Here is a 19,389-nt window from a genome sequence, read left to right as displayed (position 1 = left end):
GTTTACCTTCTTGTCTTTGATTTCCAATCCCTAGATCCACAAGATATCCTGGGTCTGGCTGCTTCCACTCTCCTCATTGAGGATCTGCTGTCACCCTCAACCCCTAGAGATCTGGACCCCCAGAGACTCATCACTGCCTCTCTTGGGGGCAGAACTCCTCTTTCTGAGATTGGGCCATCCCACAGCGAGTTCAACATACCCCCTTCATAAACATGACAAATTTCCTTCACACACACACTCACTCTCTCTCTCTCTCTCCTCTCTCTCTCTACTACTACTACTACTACTACTACTACTACTACTACTCACAAGTACGGAAAGGGCTGTACAAGTGGAAACTATTTGGAAAGCTGCCTTAGCTGAAATGGAAACTGTGTTGTCTAGCATTTACCAAGCCAGCTCAGTTCTCACCTGTTGGGCTCACCCAAGTCAGATGGCTTTACTCAAAAGGAGGCAAGTCTCTGTCTCTCGTACAGAGATTGGGGGAGGGTCTTGTAGGGGAGCACAGACCACTTCTGGCTGCCCTAATTGCTCCTGGGGTGTGGGCAAGGGCTCTGCATTTATTTGTTGCCTTATGCCAGGCAAATCAATTAACCTCTTTAAGATTTGGTTTTCTCATCTATAAATTAGAGTTAATAGTCCTTGCCTGCCTCCCAGCCTTGTTTTGAAGATCACATCAAATGAACTAGACATGGGAAAGCTCTCTGGTATCATATAAATGTGAGGCATTACTGAGAATGCTAATAAGCAGCTTCCAAACACAATAGATCACGCTTTTTCCTGAGTAGGCTGCTAAGTAACTTCAAAACTCCAGAGCTTCTGCCAAAGTTGAGTTAAACAGAGACCCACAGGACTTGAGAGCCGCATACTAACACCACCCACCATGCTTGGATCTTGATGAAAAGAACCAGTGTCTTCCAGTGACGTGTTCTCAGTGCCTAGCCTAGAGAAGTTCTCTCTGGAGACATGCAGACAACACCCCAAATCCATAAATGACCCCCAAAGAATCCAATTTAGGTCAAACCCACCAATTTCTCAGATTCAGCTCCTGTCGAATCTTCAACAAACACTAGGCAAAGCCCTGTTCCTTGCTTTGACATAGCGCCCCTGCCATACCTTCATCTTACCTCCCTCTTTCAGCTCTTTGGTGTCTGGCCTCAAAACGGAAGGGTTCTATTTGTTTTTTAAAGACGTATTTATTTAGCCAGGTGGTGATGGTACATGCATTTAATCCCAGCACTCAGGAGGCAGAGGCAGAAAGGCAGAGAGGCAGAGAGGCAGTGAGTCAGAGGCAGTAGATCTGAGTTCAAAGCCAGACAGGGCTACACAGAGAAACCCTATCTCAAAAAACCAAACCAAATACACACACACACACACACACACATGTATATGTGTGTGTGTATTTTATGTATACACTTGTTCTGCATGTATGTCTATACATCAGAAAAGGGTATTAGATCCCACCATAAACAAGTGTAAGCTGCCATGTGGGTGCTAGGAATTGAACTCAGGACCTCTGGAAAAACAGCCAGTGCTCTGAATGGCTGGGTCATCTTTTCAACCCCTGATGATTTTTAAAATATTTTAAAGAAACAATGTTGAGCTGGGCATAGTAATACATGCCTTTAATCCCAGCACAAGGGAGGCAGAGGCAGGAGGATCTCTCTGAGTTCTGGGTTAGCCTGGTCTACATTGCAAGTTCTAGAGCTACATAGTGAGATGTGTCTTGAAAAACAAAAAAATCAAAGGCCAAAAAAACAATAAAAAAAATAATGTTGAGGGGCCTAGCAAACACAGAAGTGGATGCTCACAGTCAGCTATTGGATGGATCACAGGGCCCCCAATGGAGGAGCTAGAGAAAGTACCCAAGGAGCTAAAGGGATCTGCAACCCTATAGGTGGAACAACATTATGAACTAACCAGTACCCCAGAGTTCTTGACTCTAGCTGCATATGTATCAAAAGATGGCCTAGTCAGCCATCACTGGAAAGAGAGGCCCATTGGACTTGCAAACTTTATATGCCCCAGTACAGGGGAACGCCAGGGCCAAAAAGTGGGAGTGGGTGGGTAGGGGAGTGGGGGGGGTGTATTGGGGACTTTTTGGATAGCATTGGAAATGTAAATGAGGAAAATACCTAATAAAAAATATATAAAAAAAATAATGTTGATGTACCTCATTCTACAGTATAAAGATTTTGTGGCTTAAATAAATTGCTCAGTAAGCTTATAGAGAAATAGCTTAGCCATTTAGAGCACTGGCTTCCTTTGCAGATGGCTGGAGTTCTGTTCCCAGCTTCTACATGGAGGCTCACAACTCCAGTTTCAAGGAATCCAGTGTTCTCTTCTAATCTTTACAAACACTAGGTATGCATGTAATGCGTGCGTACACACTCGGGGGCATGTGCGAGCGCCTGCACACACACACACATGTACACACATATACATACATATGTGTGTGTGTGTATGTGTGTGTGTATATATATATTTATGGCAAGATATACATACAGACAAAATAAAAATAAATCTTAAAATAAACTCCTAACAAATACAGTTGGTTGGTTGGTTGGTGACCATGGAAGCACACACCAGTGACCCTGGCACTTAGGAGTATGAAACTGGGAGATCAGGGTTTCAGAGCCTATCTCAGACATAAAACAAGTAGAGGGCAGCCTGGGCTACATGAGACACTGTCACCAAAATAACTAAATAACTAATCAAACTATATTTTTTAAGAACTTTGTTTTATCTAGTAATAACTGTCAAGATCAAACAAGGTACGTTGAGGGGCAAGTGGAACTATGCCACCAGACAGAACGAGTAAGGTTGAAGCAGATTCAAAAACCCCAGTAAATCTCATAATTGAGAACAGGAGGCATTGGAATCAGACTGCCTGCCAGACTACCTGCCCTGGAACTTGTGACCGCAGTAGCTCACTAAGAGGACTATGACAACTGTACATGAAAACCTACAGTTCTTCATGAGGTATATACATAGGTCCAGAGTGTATAGCCAATGAGCTTCCCTTCTTAGGCATCCCTTCCTCCAAAAGGTATTTAATCTCTGGTTCACACTGAGTAAGATGTATGCATTCTTATCCACCATAAATAAAACAGTTTGGATAAAGCAAGGACTGTCTCCTTCATCAAGAACTGCCTGGAGCCATCATCCTAAACAGCCAAGCCTAGATCTCCTGTAGAAGGCCTCATTTCAAACCCTTCTGCAATTTTGGCACTCACTCAAAGCAAAGCCACATTCTGCTCTGTCCCAGCTCAGCATGGGCCCACCTACACCCCCACCCCTGTTCCCAGCTCCTCAAGGTCTCCAGCATTGTCTGGGTACGCAGGAGTTAAGAGGACCACAGCACCTGTCTCAGTCACCACTGTTTCTCACCCGGGGAAACACGGGTTAGAACCCCTATCTTAGACTGTGTTTTTACCTTCCCTAAGTGGCATGTCAGCAGCCCAGCAGCCCAGTAGCCCAGCAGCCCAGCAGCAGGGCAGAAACACAGACCAACAGTATATACCCTTCGAAAAGCTTCAAATGAAGGGCTAGGTTGCTAAAAACAGAAGGGAAGGGCTAAAGAGATGGCTCAGAGGTTAAGAGCACTCTCAGTTCTTCCAGAGGTCCTGAGTTCAATTCCCATCAACCACATGGTGGCTCACAACCATCTGTAATGGGATCTGATGCCCTCTTTTGGAATGCAGGCATACATGTAGACAGAGCACTCACTCACATACATCATACATGCATACATACATACAAAAAGAAAACAGAAGAAAAGGCATGTAAGAACTAGAGAGACGATGAACCCGGGCCCTGGTCTGACCCTGACACTCAGCAGTGGACGGTCTTGACATGTTTCACAATCTCTGTAGATCAATGAGCAGCAGATCATCACGAGGGAGGCTCCCTCTGGTTGCTTGTTGCTCCCACTTATGGGTGTTCTGCCTGCATTTATGTCTGTGTCCATGTGTGTACCTGCTGCACATGTAGGTGATCCCCTGGAACTGGAATTACAGATGGTTTTAACCACACCATCAGTGTGACGAACCAAACCCAGGTCTACAAGAACATCTCTCCAGCCTCCAACCAACTAAACTGATAATCTTTTGTTCCCTAAAGTTTTGAACAAAATACATTCTCAGGGAAGCCTTTGCTTTTTTCCCCCTCATTGCTTTTTTCCCCCTCTTCCTCCTCCTCTTCCTCTTCAGATTTATTTGTTTTGTTTTGTTTGGGTTTGGGTTTGGTTTTTTCGAGACAGGGTTTCTCTGTGTAGCCCTGGCTGTCCTGGAACTCACTCTGTAGCCCAGCAGATTTATTTTTTTATGTAAGTACACTGTCACTGTCTTCAGACACACCAGAAGAGGGCATCAGATCCCATTGCAGATGGTTGTGAGCCATTATGTGGTTGCTGAGAATCGAACTTAGGACCTCTGGAAGTCAGTGCTCTTAACCACCGAGCCATCTCTCCAGTGCCATGTTTTTCTTTTTATTCCTAAGATATTTCCCCTGTATGGTTCCACTGAGCCTCTTTTCACTTCAGAGTTCATGAGTTACAGCACTGTCTAAGCTGACAAACCCCAAGTGACTTTTTTTCAGCACTCACCTCTACCATGACCACCTGGGATATTGTCTATGGTGATAAACTCCATCAATTTGATTTGCATGTAATACTGAACTCTGGTAAAGCTCAACTTTGTTTTACTTTATCCTGTCTCCCTTCTCTACTGATCTCTGCTTCCCTTGAGATCTACTGGAGGACAATCCGCAGTACTTGGCTTACTCCTGCTACAAGAGTTCTAGGAATCAAAGTGGCCCAACAGGCTTGGCAGCAAGCACCTTTATCTGTTCAACTATCTTCTCGGCTCTTATTTTGGTTTTCTGAGAAAGCATCTTAATATGTAGCCCTGGCTGGTCTGGAACTGTGGACAGGAACCAGGATAGCCCCAAATCTGTAGGCAATTTTCCTGCTTGTGCCTCTCGGTTGCAGTGATTACAGATATAGCTCACAGATAAATATTTAACTTTAAAACGCTCAATGAATTAGGCATGGTGGTGCTCAGTATTTGGGAAGGAGAATCAGGAAGATCATTCATGCCAGACCAGCCTGGGTTACATGAAACCCTGTTTCAAAAACCAAAACACAGAACTTGCAAGGAGGATACAATCGCTAGGGCGACCTCCCTGGCACCTCTCTGGCACCGCGCCAAGCACTGCGATTACAAGCACTATACTAAGTGCTTTGTATGGATCCAGTCTCAACAATGCAACCAGGAGGAAGCCATCACTTCCACTGGGCAGATGGGGAAACCAAAGCTCAGAGAAGTTCACGGCCACTCCTGGGCTAAATCATAAACCATCCTCAGGCAGTCCTGACTCCAAAGTTCCTCTCCTTAGCCACACCTGCCTGTACATTCAAAGACTATTGACACACTTACAGTTCACAGCAGTGCAGGCTGTTCTACATGGATATCTATCCATCTTCAAACCATGACAGCTATAACAAGCGGTAATTCTTGACCTTACTGAAGACTGGTTAGAAAAATTCCCACTTTATGCATGGCATGTGCCTGTAGAAATCATCAATCATCATTAATTAATCATCATTAGAAAATGTAAGCTTTGGGGCTAGAGATGCTCAGCAGGTAAGATCTTGACGAGGGCCTGAATTCAGTTCCTAGCTCCCACGTCAGGTGGCTCACAACCACCTGTAATCTCACTGTGTCTGGCCTGTGCAAGCACCTGCATTCATGTGCACACAAAGAATAGACACATACACATGCTTTAAAAAGAAAATGTGAGCTTCTGGGGAAATCACCATTAGCCTCCAAATTTCAAAGTAAATAGCCCCAGAGGCAAGGAACAGAGAGGCTAGAAACAAGACACAAGTGGCCACTCCTCGGGGAGAATCTCTATTCACATCTGTATCAGCACCAGACACAGCTTGACACCCAGTAGGCACTTAATAAAACGGTTCGCAGGCTATGAGATGGCTCAGTGGAAGATTGCAAGCTTGCTATGTAACAAAGCCCTGGCTTTGACTACCACACCAAAAGAAGTGTTTACAGGAAATGGTTCCATTCTCCTAAACAAAGTAAGAAGGAAGGAAAGGAAAGTTTGACTCTGTGAAGGGTCAAGGCGTGCCTGCCCTAGCTGGGTACCTGGTGTGCTGCTGTCAAATGTCAAGATTCAAGTAGGGAGATGGACGACCTCATACCTACTTGGTGGGAATATAAATCAACCTTTCTGTGAGTCAGTGTGAATCATAATCTTGTAACTACATTAACTTTTGGTCTACTAACTTCACTTTGTCTGAAAACAACACTGCATGCTCATTCGATCATTCACCAAGTGTTTACTGAACATCTGTCCAGCGCTAGGCATTGTTCTGGAAGCTAGAAACTGCAGCAAACAAAAACAGGAAGGCTTGCTGCCAGGATTTTTACACCCTGATGGGAGAGGCCGACAGAGAGCAAACAGCATTAACATAACATGCAAAACAATGAACTGAAACAGCTCATTAGGGAAAGCAGCTCCCAGTGGTCAAATGTCCAGCTGCCTCTGTCTCCCAAGTGCTGGGATTAAAGTATTTTAATCCCTGGCTGATGACTAATGTATGTTAACTCTCAAATCCTGCCTCCAGTGACATACTTCCTCCAAGAGGCCACACCTCCTAAGCCTCCCAAATGGTGCCATCAGTTGGGGACAAGTGTTCAAAGGCCTGTGATTATGGGGGACATCTCATGAAAACACCACAATTATCACATGGCAATCGTATATTTAATATTTAACAACTTGAGGAATTCTCACACCTTTAAGCAACAGTCATACCACATGCAATGCACAACAACTCCGCATCCTCATATACGTATGCGTGTATTTATCTTGGCTTTGGAACAGTAAGTAGTATTTAATCCTAGCTTATTTGTTTTTGAGACATGTAGATCATAAACTGGGCTTGAACTCACAGAGATCCACCTGCCTGAGGTTCCTAAGTGCTAGGATTAAAGACTTACCCTACCACACTCAGCCCAGCTATTTTTTGAGACAAGGACTCACTAGCCCTGGAGCTCACTGAGTTGGCTAGACTGGCTAGCCAGCACTGCTCCGGGAACCTCCTGTCTCCGCCCCTCCCAGCACCAGGATCACGGGTGTGCACTGGCACACTTAGGTTTTATTTATGTCCTCATGCTTATGTTGTAAGCACACAGAGCTTCTACCCAAGGAAGCCAGCCGCACATCCCCCACCTCCACCCCTGGAGCTAGCGTTAATGTGATTGTCAGCTACTCAACTTGGGTGAGGAGAATGAAATTCAGGTCCCCTTTACCCTTAACCAATGAATCAGCTTTCCCACCACACTTTGACCTAAATTTTAAATTGAGTTGTTTTGTGGCTTTTTGTTTTTTTATTTTGTTTTGCTTGCTTGTTTGCTACAACTTTCTACATGTAAAAACCATTCTGAGTGCATAGCCATTAAACAAATAGTCACAGAGGGCTGAAAAAATGACACTGTAGGTAAGAGGGTATAATGGCCCTTCCAGAGGACGGAAGCTCAGTTTCCAGCGTCCATATCAGGTAACTCATAACTGTAATTCCAGATCTCACTTACACGCGTACATACACACACTGTAAAATAATAAAATAGGGACTAGACAGATGGCTTAACAGTTAAGAAACCTTGCTGCTCTTGTAGAGGACCTGGATTCAATTCCCAGGACCCACAGAGTGGTTCAAAACTATCTGTAACTCTAGTTCCAGGGACTCCAACTCCTCTGGCCAATGAGGGCACCTGCATTCATGTCACACGTGCCTAATTAAAAACAATAAAATTAAAGCGAAAAGCCGGGCGTGGTGGCGCACGCCTTTAATCCCAGCACTCGGGAGGCAGAGGCAGGCGGATTTCTGAGTTCGAGGCCAGCCTGGTCTACAAAGTGAGTGCCAGGACAGCCAGGGCTACACAGAGAAACCCTGTCTCGAAAAACCAAAAACCAAAAAAAAAAAAAAAAAGCGAAAATAAAATTTTAAAATATAAAATAATTTGTTTGTTTTTAAGATTTATTTATTTAATGTATGTGAGTATACTGTCGCTGTCTTCAGACACACCAGAAGAGGGCATCAGATCCCATTACAGATGGTTGCAAGTTACCATGTGGTTGCTGAGAATTGAACTCAGGACCTTTGGAAGAGCAGTCAGGGCTCTTAACCACTGAGCCATCTCATCAGGCCCCAGATCTGCTTCTCAAGAGGTAGAAGCACAGAAAGTATTGAGGCATTAGGCAAATAATAGAACTAACCAGCTGGGCATGGTGGCGCACACCTTTAATCCCAGCACTGGGGAGGCAGAGGTAAGCGGATTTCTGAGTTCGAGGCCAGCCTGGTCTACAGAGTGAGTTCCAGGACAGCCAAGGCTATACAGAGAAACCCTGTCTCAAAAACAAAACAAAAAAAATAACAACAAAAACAAAAAACAAAAAAAGGACTATAACAATAGAACTAACTGCAGACTGGTGTCAAGTGCTGTAAAGGTAAAGGAGGGGAGCCAGCTGCTATGAAAGAAAGCGGCAGGCAAAGAGACTGGGTTGGAGCCCCATAGGACATCTGCCTAGCAAAGTCCTATAAGTTCATATCCCGCATAGGGGTTGAGGAGTAACAGACAAAACTTCACTGAGGGGCCAACTGAACTGAGTTGGGTTCTTTTTAAAATATATGTCTAAGTGTATGTGGGTGTATGTATGCACATGAGTGCAGCTGTCTGCAGAGGCTATTGACTACAGATGCCCCAAACTCATATCCTCTGGAAGAGTATTCTAAGTATTGTGAGCCTTTTTAACTACAAAGCCATCTCTCCAACCACCCCATCCCCCTCGTTGTTTATATTTTTTAAGTAGGGTCTCTGTGCTGTTTTTTTGTCCGACACAGACACAGACACTAATAGAAAGAGGAGGAGGTGGTGGAGGAAGAAGAGGAGGAGGAGAAGGAGGAAGCAGCAGCAGGTGGTGGTGGTGGTGGAGGATTGTGACTTGGGGTTGGAGAGCTGGCCCAGTCTGTAATGTGCTTGTCCTGTGAGCAGAGGATCTGAATTTGGATCCTAAGCATTCAGGTAAAAAGCCTGGATCCCAAAAGCAGGGCACGAGGCAGCCTAACATTTGGGAGGCAGATTTATCGCTGTGAGTTCAAAAACTAGACTGATCTACATAGAAAGTTCCAAGACAGCCAGGGCTACATCAAATTTTCTTCAAGAGAGAGAGAGAGAGAGAGAGAGTGAGAGAGAGCCAGGCAGTGGTGGTGCATGCCTTTAATCCCAGCACTTGGGAGGCAGAGGCAGGTGGATTTCTGAGTTCCAGGCCAGCCTGGTCTGCAGAGTGTGTTCCAGGACAGCCAGGGCTGCAAAGAGAAACCCTGTGCTTTATGGGTATTTATTTCTACATCCATTTTTTACTTCAGCCAAATCTTCAGGAAGCTTTCTGAGCAGGATGACCACAACTTTACTGAAGAATCCAATCACCCTGATTTTCTGCCCCAAAGCACTCTTTCTGACACTCAACCATTGCACAAGCAGTCCAGAAGTATAAAGAGCATTGATAAGATCTCTTTCTTGCTGGGCAGTGGTGGCGCAAGCCTTTAATCCCAGTACTGGGGAGGCAGAGACAGGCGGATTTCTGAGTTCGAGGCCAGCCTGGTCTATAAAGTGAGTTCCAGGACAGCCAGGACTATACAGAGAAACCCCGTCTCAGAAAGAACAAAAAAAGGATCTCTTTCTTTCCCCCCACTCCCCCTCTCACCTTAAACACCTTAAGACAGCTGACCTTAAACTCCACAAGAAACTGAAGTTGACCTTAAATTACTGATTCTCCTCCCTCCAGCGCCCAAGTGCATTACAGGCTTGGATCACTATGCCCAGCCCGGTAGGCATTACTTTTTATCTAATGAACTCCCTTGCGTGTACTGTCACTATTGCCACCACAATCTAAGAGTAAATAACAGAAACCTTAAGTACATCTCGATCTGTCTCACCCCAGGCACCTTAACCAGCACTTGAGATAAGTGGACCCCCACACCACCTGCTTTAACCTTCTGATCCTCTTATTTAACCCGCTAAGCAGCACGCACTGACAACACTGGAACATCTGATACTTAAAAAGAGGAAAAGAAAACTGAGGCCTCTAGGTTCTAGGCCTCAACGTCAAATCCAGAAAAAGAAGAGGGGCTGAAGGGAGGAGTTAGAGCCTAGAGACTTTTCTTCCTAGGATCCCCCTTAAGTTAAAACAGACTAAAACCAAACACCTCCAGACAGACAGATAAAGCGTTCAGCGTACAAACTGATGCTGCGCAGGCGCAAAAAAGCAGGCCTGGCTCTCAGGTTCAACCGGCCTCCAACAGTGCGGCAGAAGGAACAGCACGGCCACACAGTTCAGAGTCCTCAATGACTCCCTCCCTAACCCGGTCCTCAAGCCTTTCAGGAAGTGCCCGGAGGTCCCCTTTTTAGTCATTGGCCGTCCCTCGCTCCGGGTCCAGGATTGGGCGGAGCATAGAAAGCGCGCGCCAGGCGCGAGGGCCGAAGAACTGCTTTGCCTATCAAGTTCTCACCTCTTTGTCTGCCGCCTTCTCCTCAATGCCTAGCAGCGCGTACAGATCCATTTGTAAGAGCTCTTTGGTCACCGCCATGGTTCTAGTTCAAACTTGAATTGATACTACAACTCCCAGGAGTCTGAGCGTGTGCGTGGGCGCGGGGGTTACTCTCTCCGAGCCGGCCCAAAAGCGCGCTAAGCCTCCTGGGATGATGCCTTCCGATTCTCGTCTGACTGGCTGTGGAGGAGCGCGCAGAGGAGAATGAACTACGACTCCCAGCATGCCTCACTCCACTGCCGCCCCGCCTTGGTGAGTGCAAAGTCAGAATTCTACGCGCTGGGCCGCCCCTGGACAGCGCGGATGGGCGTGTGGGACTGGGCTGCACAACCTGAGGGTCTGAGAGGCCTGCGCTGCGCTGGTGAGAGGCTAACCTACCAATTCTGCAGCGCCGAGAACTGCTATGGAGAGCAGGTGCTACGGCTGTGCTGTCAAGTTCACCCTCTTCAAGAAGGAGGCGAGTGTACTCCCAGAGAGCTGAAGGGCCAAGGGAGGACGCGGGGCGAAGGGAAGGGAGTTGCAGGCTAAAAACAGTTTGACGGCTTCTTTTCAGTTGTGTGGTTTTGATGAAGTAACCCGGTTAACCTCTCTGTATAGTGGGTCGGATGCCCACCCGTTTCCGGGTTAAGATGATGGTCTGATGAGGTTCAGTGAGGTGGCTTTGAGTAAAAGCACTTGCTGCTAACCCCGATGACCTTAGTTCGAACCCCAGGACCCACATGGTGGAAGGAGAGAACTCCTGAAAGTTATTCTCTGATCGCCACACACATGCCATGATATGCACATGTCTGCACGCATACACTCACAAAGAAATAATGTAAATTAAGAAAATTTAAAGTAGCTTCGGTGAGGTGCTGTAGCTGAAAGTACCCTAGAAATTGTAAAGTTTCCAAAAGCTACACTTTTTTTTTTAAATCTCCACCTACATTCTATCCACTCCCCTTCTCTCCATTTCTGTCTTTAAAGTCATCCCATGCATGCCCGTTGCTCTCTGTTCTGAAACCTGCCCCGTCCACAGCTTGCCCTTACCCAGGATAGATTACCATACTTCCTCTTCTCCCCAGGGCACAATGAAAAAGCCTTCTTCTCAACCACATTCCCCTTGTAAGCTGCAAGGGAAGTAAATGGGACGAATTCATGGTGTATAGGATTGGAGCACTTACATATCGATTTTGGAGTCAGAGTTCAAATTTCAGCTGCCCTGTCTTATTCAAAGAATGATCTAATTGAACAGTCATGTAATTTCACTGGCCCCTGTTAAAATAGAGATAATACTAGTGGGCATCAGGATCAAATATGATGACGTATGTAAGTGATGATGGTTATAAAAAATGATGAATTTTAAGGTGCAGGCTTAGTGCCTGGCACACACTAAGTACTTAATAATTGAAGCTATTGTTACAACCCTATCCTGAGGCGAACCTCCCACCATCTCTGACAGAACAGAGAAAGCACAGGATCAGCACCCAACTCTGATTCTTTTTGTTGACAAGCCAGGGACCTGACACACAGGGCCTTGTTTGTCTTTGCACTACCCCCCCCCCCCCCCATGGTAAGAAATTGAAAATGGTAGAAAGCATGTGACTTTTGCCTGAAGTTTTATCTAATTTGAATAAGACTCTGGAAACCAAGGAATCGCTGAACCCATCTCAGCCAGAACCCTAGGGATACCACTCTTCCGCCTTCCTTCAAAATCTGGTCACAACTTCACTTCCCTCTTTCTGTGAGTGCTTAGAGGGTCTCAGAGAAGAGCCATCAGGGCTGGGTGAGACATGCTTCCTCCTGCTTCCTGTTTCTTATAGTATGGCTGTAAGAATTGTGGCCGAGCCTTCTGTAATGGCTGTCTTAGCTTCAGCGCTCTGGTACCCCGGGCTGGCAACACACAACAGAAAGTCTGCAAGCAGTGCCACACAATCCTGACCAGGTGAGAGATGGGCTCGGACAAGGGCTCGGACAGACATGACAATAAGCATCAGGTCAGGCCTTGTGGCCTTGTGCGCCTTGGCCAGAGGTCTGCCTGGGAAGTATTTGGGGTAGAAATTACCAATGGGAAGGAGGGCAGGACTTCTGACACGGTTGTCCTCTGATGTCCTCTCTCTAGAGGGTCTTCTGACAATGCCTCGAAGTGGTCACCACCTCAGAACTATAAGAAGTAAGTACTGAGAAGAAGACAAGTGGGGCTGGGAAAAAAAACAAGGACACCACTACCACGTCTCTCCTTCCAGTTTCCGGAGCAAATGGATGCAGGACAGAGAGAATGCCCACCTCCAGGCTCCTGGCTTCCCTCTTGAATCCTGAAAGCCACTCATTAACCAGTTATCAGAAAAGGCATTTGGGAGCTCCTTCCCTGTCAGGCATACCCTCCTGCTGGTTATCTGGGCTAGGCTATGGTACCACAGGAATAGAGGCCACAGAAGATGGCCTGTAGAGGCCCAGATTGATTTAAATGGGTGCCATCAGTCTTCTCTTTAACCTTAAGGGTCTCTACCTCATATTCACCCAGGCGTGTGGCAGCCTTGGAAGCCAAGAAAAACTTCAACACTTCCCGGAGCCAAGGCCTGACCCACAAAGACCAAGCCATCGCTGAGCGCCTAGCACGGCTTCGTCAGGAAAACAAGCCCAGTGAGTGGGAGTGGGCCAGGGGACCTTTAAAGGCACATACCAGAAGTGAGGTCTGAGCTTCCTCTGGCCCTTACAAATCCTTTCCCTTCCAACTGCAGAGTCAGTACCCTCACAAGCCGAGATAGAGGCACGGCTAGCCGCACTGAAGGATGAAGTCCAGGGCCCCATTCCTTCCACGCAGGAGATGGAGGATCGGCTTGCAGCCTTGCAGGGCAGAGTCCCACCTTCTCACACCGTGAGACCGGTGAGTGTGTGGCTTAAGAGAAAAGGATTTCCTAGGGTGAGCACCCTTCACAAGCCCAGATACATGTATGATCCTGTGCTTTGCAGGGATTGGTAAAGCCTCCCACCCCTACCTCCTGAGCCTTAAGCCTGCTCCTAAACCAAAGAACAAAGGCCAAGCAGCAGGACTGAGTGCGTCAGCAAAGAGTGGATACTCAGTCCTGTTGGGAGCCGCCAGACCGACTCACCTATGTGGACTTGAATTCATCCCTTTCCTTGGGCTTTGAAAATTCTTCACCATCCATCCCTGACTCAGACTTCTTCTGCACTCTTGGTGTGGCCTTCCCCACAGCCCTTTCCCCACTGAGCTGCCCTCCTCCGCACAGGCACACCAGGCACCAGATACCAGGACCCAGGCCCAGCAGACGCAGGATCTGCTAACACAGTTGACAGCTGAGGTGGCTATTGATGAAAACTGCCAACCAAGAGCCTCAGGTAACTTGTCCGCTTGGCTTCTCCCAAGTCATGTCCTGCCTCTACTGCCCACCCTTTTGGGAGGTGAATGTAAGTCAGAGAATGGTCAGCACAAAAGACCTTCTGTTTACTGAGTGCTAGCTCCAAAGAGCCAGCGTGGGCCTCTTGCACTGGCTCTAGAATCAGATGGTGAATTCCACTTCCACCACATACATGAGTTACCTCACCTGAGTCTTTCTCATCAGTAAGCTTAAGCTACTGTGCTAAAACCTATGTCCTGGGAGAAATCATGAGGACAAAATGAAACAATACAGTAAGTGCTTGGGACTGTGCCTGGCTCATAATAAGTACTTTGTGAGTACTCTCTGCAGTGACTGACTGCACTGACAGTGAGGAAGAAGCTTCAGGGAAAAGAGTTAGGGTCGGTTGGCTCCTCGCACCAGCCACATTTCCACTGTTCGCTATCCATATGAGCTCGTGGGTCACATCATGGAGAGTAGATCTAGGATGTGCTATGCAGGGTTCTGACATCATAGAAATTCTTGGACAGTGGTAATGAAGTCTACAGAGCAGTAGTTCCAACCAGGAATGCTTTTGAGCCTTAGACACCTTTGGATTTGGTTAAAAACATTTTCATCGTCACAGTTCACAGGTCCTTCTGGCTTCTGGTGGGTGGAAGATGGGGATACTGCTGGGCACCCTACTGTGCAGTTGCCAGCTCCCCACCTGAAAAAAAAAAAAAATCTGCCCTTAAATGTACCAGTGGAAGTAAGATTGATAGACTTCTGCAGAGAGTCTCTGTGGATAACCTCACTTATCTGATGCATGGATTACTGTCAAATGTCTTCCTGCCCATTATCTAACTTAGCTGTTACTGTTATGACTTCTTCCTGTTGTTCCCAGAAAATGCTAATTCCAGCTCTGAAAGACAGTCTAGCTAAACCCTAGCCCCTCACATTCTGATCCTCAAGCCCTAGGATAGCCACCCAACTCAGTGTGTGGGGGTGTAGAGCTGAATTGCTACATTGTAGGTGCTTCTCTTCTCTGCCCTTTTTCTTCCACTCTTTCAACTTCCAACACTAGATGAAAGAGAAAAAAAGGATAGGGAGGAAAGGAAAGAGATCCCTGAATAAAGTCAGGTTGAAAAACAGTGACATTACAGGTGGACATCTTCCTGTTGATTAGGGTGTTAAATTCCTTGGGGACAAGATTGTTCTTTGCCTTCAAAATATCTAATTCCGTCTTCTTGTTTCTTCTCTGCACATTGAAACCCACAACAACCAAAAACCCACCAACAGCCTCTCAGGGCTGTAACATTTATATACTGTCTGAAAAGTCCCCAGAATAACAAATGTCACACACTCACAGAAAACATTCTGCAGCTGGCAAAATCACACCCCTGGTATAGCACAAGGCAAATCATAGTCAGCTACTGTGGAAAATCCGAAGCAGCCCCATATCCACATTGGGGATTAAAACAAAAACATAGCCTTATAATAGTTCTATATTTTCCAAAGAAAGCAAATTTCCAAAATTGTCACTCCCAAAGTTGATGTCTTTGAAGTACACAACTAAAATTACTAGTTTTCCAAGGCACTCTGCAGTCATAGAATTGTGAGGTAAGGACAGAAAGATCCTGAGTTCCAGGCCATCAAATGGAGGGATAGGGGCACCACCCCAACCACAAGACCTTTGACCTACAGTTTGTCATTCCTGCAAAATCATCATCAGGGTGTTGGAGAGCCTTCATCCAGCTCCTGTGGGAACAGATGCAGACTACTTCAGACAAACATGAGGAGGAGTTCAGAGAGTGCTGCAAAGGGAGGGAGGAAGGATCTGATGAGCTAGAGAAGTCAGGGAAACCCTAAGAGTACAAGACCCACAGAAAGAACTGATTGGGACTCAGGTGGGATCCCGTAGAGGTCTGCCCTAGGTCCTCTGTATATATGCTATGGCTGAGTAGCTTGCTGTTCATGTAGGATTCCTAACGCTGGGAGCGGGGGCTGTCTCTGACTCTTGCCTGCTTGTGAGACCCTTTTCCTACTACTAGGTTGCCTCCTCCCTTGCTGTGGATGGCTGATGTCCCTGGGAGGGCTTCTCCTTTCTGAGAGGAGGTGAAAGGGAAACTGGCATGGGACTGAAAGAAAGTGAAGTTGAGGCAGAGAGATTGGCAGGACTAGAGGGAGGGGGAAACTGAAGTCAGGATGTAATATATGAGAGAAGAATTAAAAAAAGAAAGAGGCCGGGCGGTGGTGGTGCACGCCTTTAATCCAGCACTCAGGAGGCAGAGGCAGGTGGATTTCTGAGTTTGAGGCCAGCCTGGTCTACAAAGTGAGTTCCAGGACAGCCAGGGCTATACAGAGAAACCCTGTCTCCAAAAACAAAAGAAAGAAAAAGAGAGAGAGAGAGAGAAAGTAAGTAAGTAAGTGTTCCAGGTTCCAGGTCAGGCTAGACTCTACAGCAAACCCCTGTCTTTAAAATAAATGAGTAGACGTGGAAGTGCACACACCTTCAATCCCGGCACTTGGGACCCGCACTTGGGAGGCAGAGGTGGGCAGATCTCAGTTCAAGACCAACGTGGTCTGCAAAGTGAGTTACAGGCAGGCCAGGACTACACAGAGAAACCTTGCCTTGAAAAAACCAAAAATAAATATACCAATGAATAAAATCCTAGTACTGAGCAATGAAAATGAAAATATATGGTTAAACCTAGTTGAGAAATGGCTTCCAGGATGAGATCTTGGAATTCTTCTGCCTTCCTAACTACATCATCCCTGCCAGCAGCCTCTCTCCAGAATGACCTCAACAAGGGAACTGCGAGAAGCCAGCACACAAATTCCCAAGGCCAGGCCAGCCAGTCTCTGGAGGAAGAGAAGTACAAGCTGCTGGCTGAGGCAGCTGTTGAGCTACAGGAGGAGAACACCAGGCAGGAACGGATCCTGGCTCTTGCCAAAAGATTGGCTGTACTGAAAGGACAGGACCCCAGCAGAGGTAAAGGTTCTAGCCAGCATCCTTCTTCAGGCCCCCTGGCCAAGACCTACTGCCACCACAAACTGTATTTTCCCTGACAGTGCTAAAGTAGATAAAGGGTCCCTGTGCCAAAGGATATGCCATGTGCTATGCAGAGCTGTGACGTATGATGGGGGAGCAGAGAATGAGGACTCGGAAGCAGCCATATTGGGCAGTGGAACCTTCAGTTCCTTCTGGTGCTAATGCTTCTCATTCCGCCCTCTGCTCTCAGGGCTGATGGTCCAGCCTTGCAGAGCTGAGGTAGAGGCAAGCAGCTTGGTTCTCAGCTCAGAACCAAGTGCCCCCAGCAACCAACAGTTCTAGAAGGCAAGAGCAAAGATGTGGTGAAATCTCTTACCTCACTTCTTCCTGTGTTCCTGTCCCTCATTCCAGTAACCCTCCAGGACTATCACCTCCCAGACAGTGATGAGGATGAAGAGACAGCCATCCAGAGAGTCATGCAGCAGGTAGCCCCGTTATCCACCCAGTCACCCTAGTCTGCCTCTGCCTCCTTGCTCAGTGTTGTACCAGCTGTCTGGTCTCATGCCGGGCCTCTGCACTGGGGCCACATGAGCGGTCATTCCTTAGCACTTCTTCTAGCTGGGGTCCTGATCTTCCTGGTGTCTTGACATAGGAAATGTGCAGTCATAGGCAGGAAGGGAGTAAAGGGTGAAGTGCAGTGAGAATTCTGTACTTTCCATTTCTTTTAAAAACACATAAATAAGAATGAGTTTTTCTTTTTATCCCACGTGTGGGATGTGGGGCTACTTTGGACTGTCCTTGCCAGCTGACCATGATTTGCCTGTGCTCTACCAGAAGCATGGTTGTGCCACCTGCAGAGAGTTTCTGCAGTTTCGTGGTTTGTAGTACCCATGATCAAAGAAGAAACAAAAGGCAATAAATTAGATCCAGGAATGTCGGTCAGTCGGTCAGTTGGTCTGTCTGTCTGTCTGTCTATCTCCCTGCCTCTCCCTCTCCCCTTGATACCCTTTTTCTCTTATCTAGTATTAGGGAAAGACACTGAGGGGAGGAGAACCCCCAGGGTGTTAACAGATGGCAGATCAGCTACAATGAAGAGCTGAGAAGCCAAGGCCACAAAACAAACAAATGATGGGAGGGCAGCCTGTGCCTCGAGCAGGAAATAGTCCTCTCCCTCCCTCGATGTTCACAGCTCACTGAAGAAGCTGCCCTAGATGAGGCAAGTGGCTTTAACATCCCTGAAAAACCAGCTCCAGGATCCCGGGCCCAACCCTGCAAGGGAGAGACAGAGGTGAGCAAGGTCTCACTCAGGCTTCCATCCTCACACTTCCCACAGACAGCCTGCCACCTGCCTTACGGCTCCATCTCTATGGTCCCCATTCCTCTCTCTTCCTAAGCCCCAGTCTCTGCTTCAGGGGCCCCAGGCTGAGGAGGAAGAACTCCCCTGGTGCTGTATCTGCAATGAGGATGCTACTTTGCGCTGTGCTGGCTGTGATGGAGACCTCTACTGTGCCCGGTGCTTCCGGTGGGTACTGGGAGAGTGTTCTGAGAGGAGAATGTTCTTGGCTTGAAGACTGCCAAGTTGTCTGCCATTCACCCCTTTGTTCTGCAGGGAGGGCCATGATAACTTTGATCTTAAAGAACATCAGACTTCTCCCTACCACCCCCGACGGCCTTGCCAAGAACACTGAGGATAACCTAATGATCTCCTGAGGTGGCTGTGCCACAGGCAACCAGCAGGCTGGGAAGACTCCTGGGCCAAGTCTCAGGGCATCCAGGGTGACAGAAGATCCTGCTCTACTGATGGTAAACACACCCTTTTGTGAGCTTCCCAGTCCCTGGAAGGAAGAAACATAAGAACTCTGAGAGGGGCCAGGTGAGAGGAGGAGTCACTGCCCTCCCCTAAGAGGCTGGCCTCAAAGAGAGGCAGGTGGAAAAGACACCATACTGAAGCTAAAAGTGATACCTGAAATCTGCTTCCCAGGCCCAATCCTGGCTATACTGGGATCTAATAAAATGTGTTGAGTCATTGGCCCCAGATGTTTTTTCTGTCCTGGGGATTGAACCCAGGGCCTTTCACATGCTACAGAAGGATGTTACATCCCTCATTCCCGAACCTTTCAATTGTGTGTTTGTTACTGGCGCTACTTGGGATTGAAATCACATCCTCATACATACTTAGTGTGTGCTCTACCATAGACCTCTACCTGCAGGTGCCCAACACCTTCTCTATCTAGAACCTCATGGCCCCTGAGCCTGGGGCATGTGAGAGGTGCTAAGAACACAGTAGGTTAGGAGCGGACCCCTGTGGAATTCATGAAAAGCTTGAGCTGTTCTGTAAGCTCCCAGCAAGGACAGTCACAGCTCCCGGTGGCCTCATTCCAAGTAAGCATGAATATTCACCTTAGGGAATCGTGTCTTGTACTCAGCAAGGCTCAACTTATCCAGAAGAGCCT

At 47.2% G+C, this 19,389-nt stretch overlaps 2 protein-coding genes across 4 annotated transcripts in view; one reads left to right on the top strand and one right to left on the bottom strand.

Annotated features, from left to right (window-relative positions):
- Dnajc17 (DnaJ heat shock protein family (Hsp40) member C17) overlaps positions 1 to 10,718 on the bottom strand; it is a 36,035-nt gene extending 25,317 nt beyond the window's left edge. Inside the window, exon 1 of the mRNA XM_021156283.3 lies at positions 10,589 to 10,718. Coding sequence (XP_021011942.1) covers positions 10,589 to 10,666 — 78 coding nt within the window. The 5' untranslated portion in view covers positions 10,667 to 10,718. The remainder of the gene's footprint in view (positions 1 to 10,588) is intronic.
- A 185-nt stretch (positions 10,719 to 10,903) lies between these two features.
- On the top strand, positions 10,904 to 18,965 carry Zfyve19 (zinc finger FYVE-type containing 19). 3 transcript variants are annotated; one of them, XM_021184888.2, is made up of 11 exons: positions 10,904 to 11,084; positions 12,430 to 12,551; positions 12,729 to 12,779; positions 13,131 to 13,249; positions 13,348 to 13,493; positions 13,858 to 13,966; positions 16,730 to 16,936; positions 17,348 to 17,421; positions 18,126 to 18,224; positions 18,349 to 18,458; positions 18,546 to 18,965. In XM_021184888.2, the coding sequence occupies exons 1-11, from the start codon at positions 11,031 to 11,033 to the stop codon at positions 18,622 to 18,624; spliced, it is 1,170 nt and encodes a 389-aa protein (XP_021040547.1). In that variant the 5' UTR covers positions 10,904 to 11,030; the 3' UTR covers positions 18,625 to 18,965. The 3 variants fall into 3 exon arrangements, with proteins under 3 accessions (XP_021040547.1, XP_021040538.1, XP_021040557.1); XM_021184879.3 differs by having other exon boundaries at positions 16,727 to 16,936; XM_021184898.3 differs by lacking the exon at positions 18,126 to 18,224 and having other exon boundaries at positions 16,727 to 16,936.
- Positions 18,966 to 19,389: the final 424 nt, after the last annotated feature.

This window comes from Mus caroli, unplaced genomic scaffold (assembly GCF_978045245.1).
Source record: "Mus caroli unplaced genomic scaffold, Mus_caroli_1 scaffold_2, whole genome shotgun sequence".
NCBI lineage: Eukaryota > Metazoa > Chordata > Mammalia > Rodentia > Muridae > Mus > Mus caroli.
The sequence above is the reverse complement of the archived record's forward strand: the minus strand, read 5'-3'. Positions and strand labels throughout refer to the sequence as shown.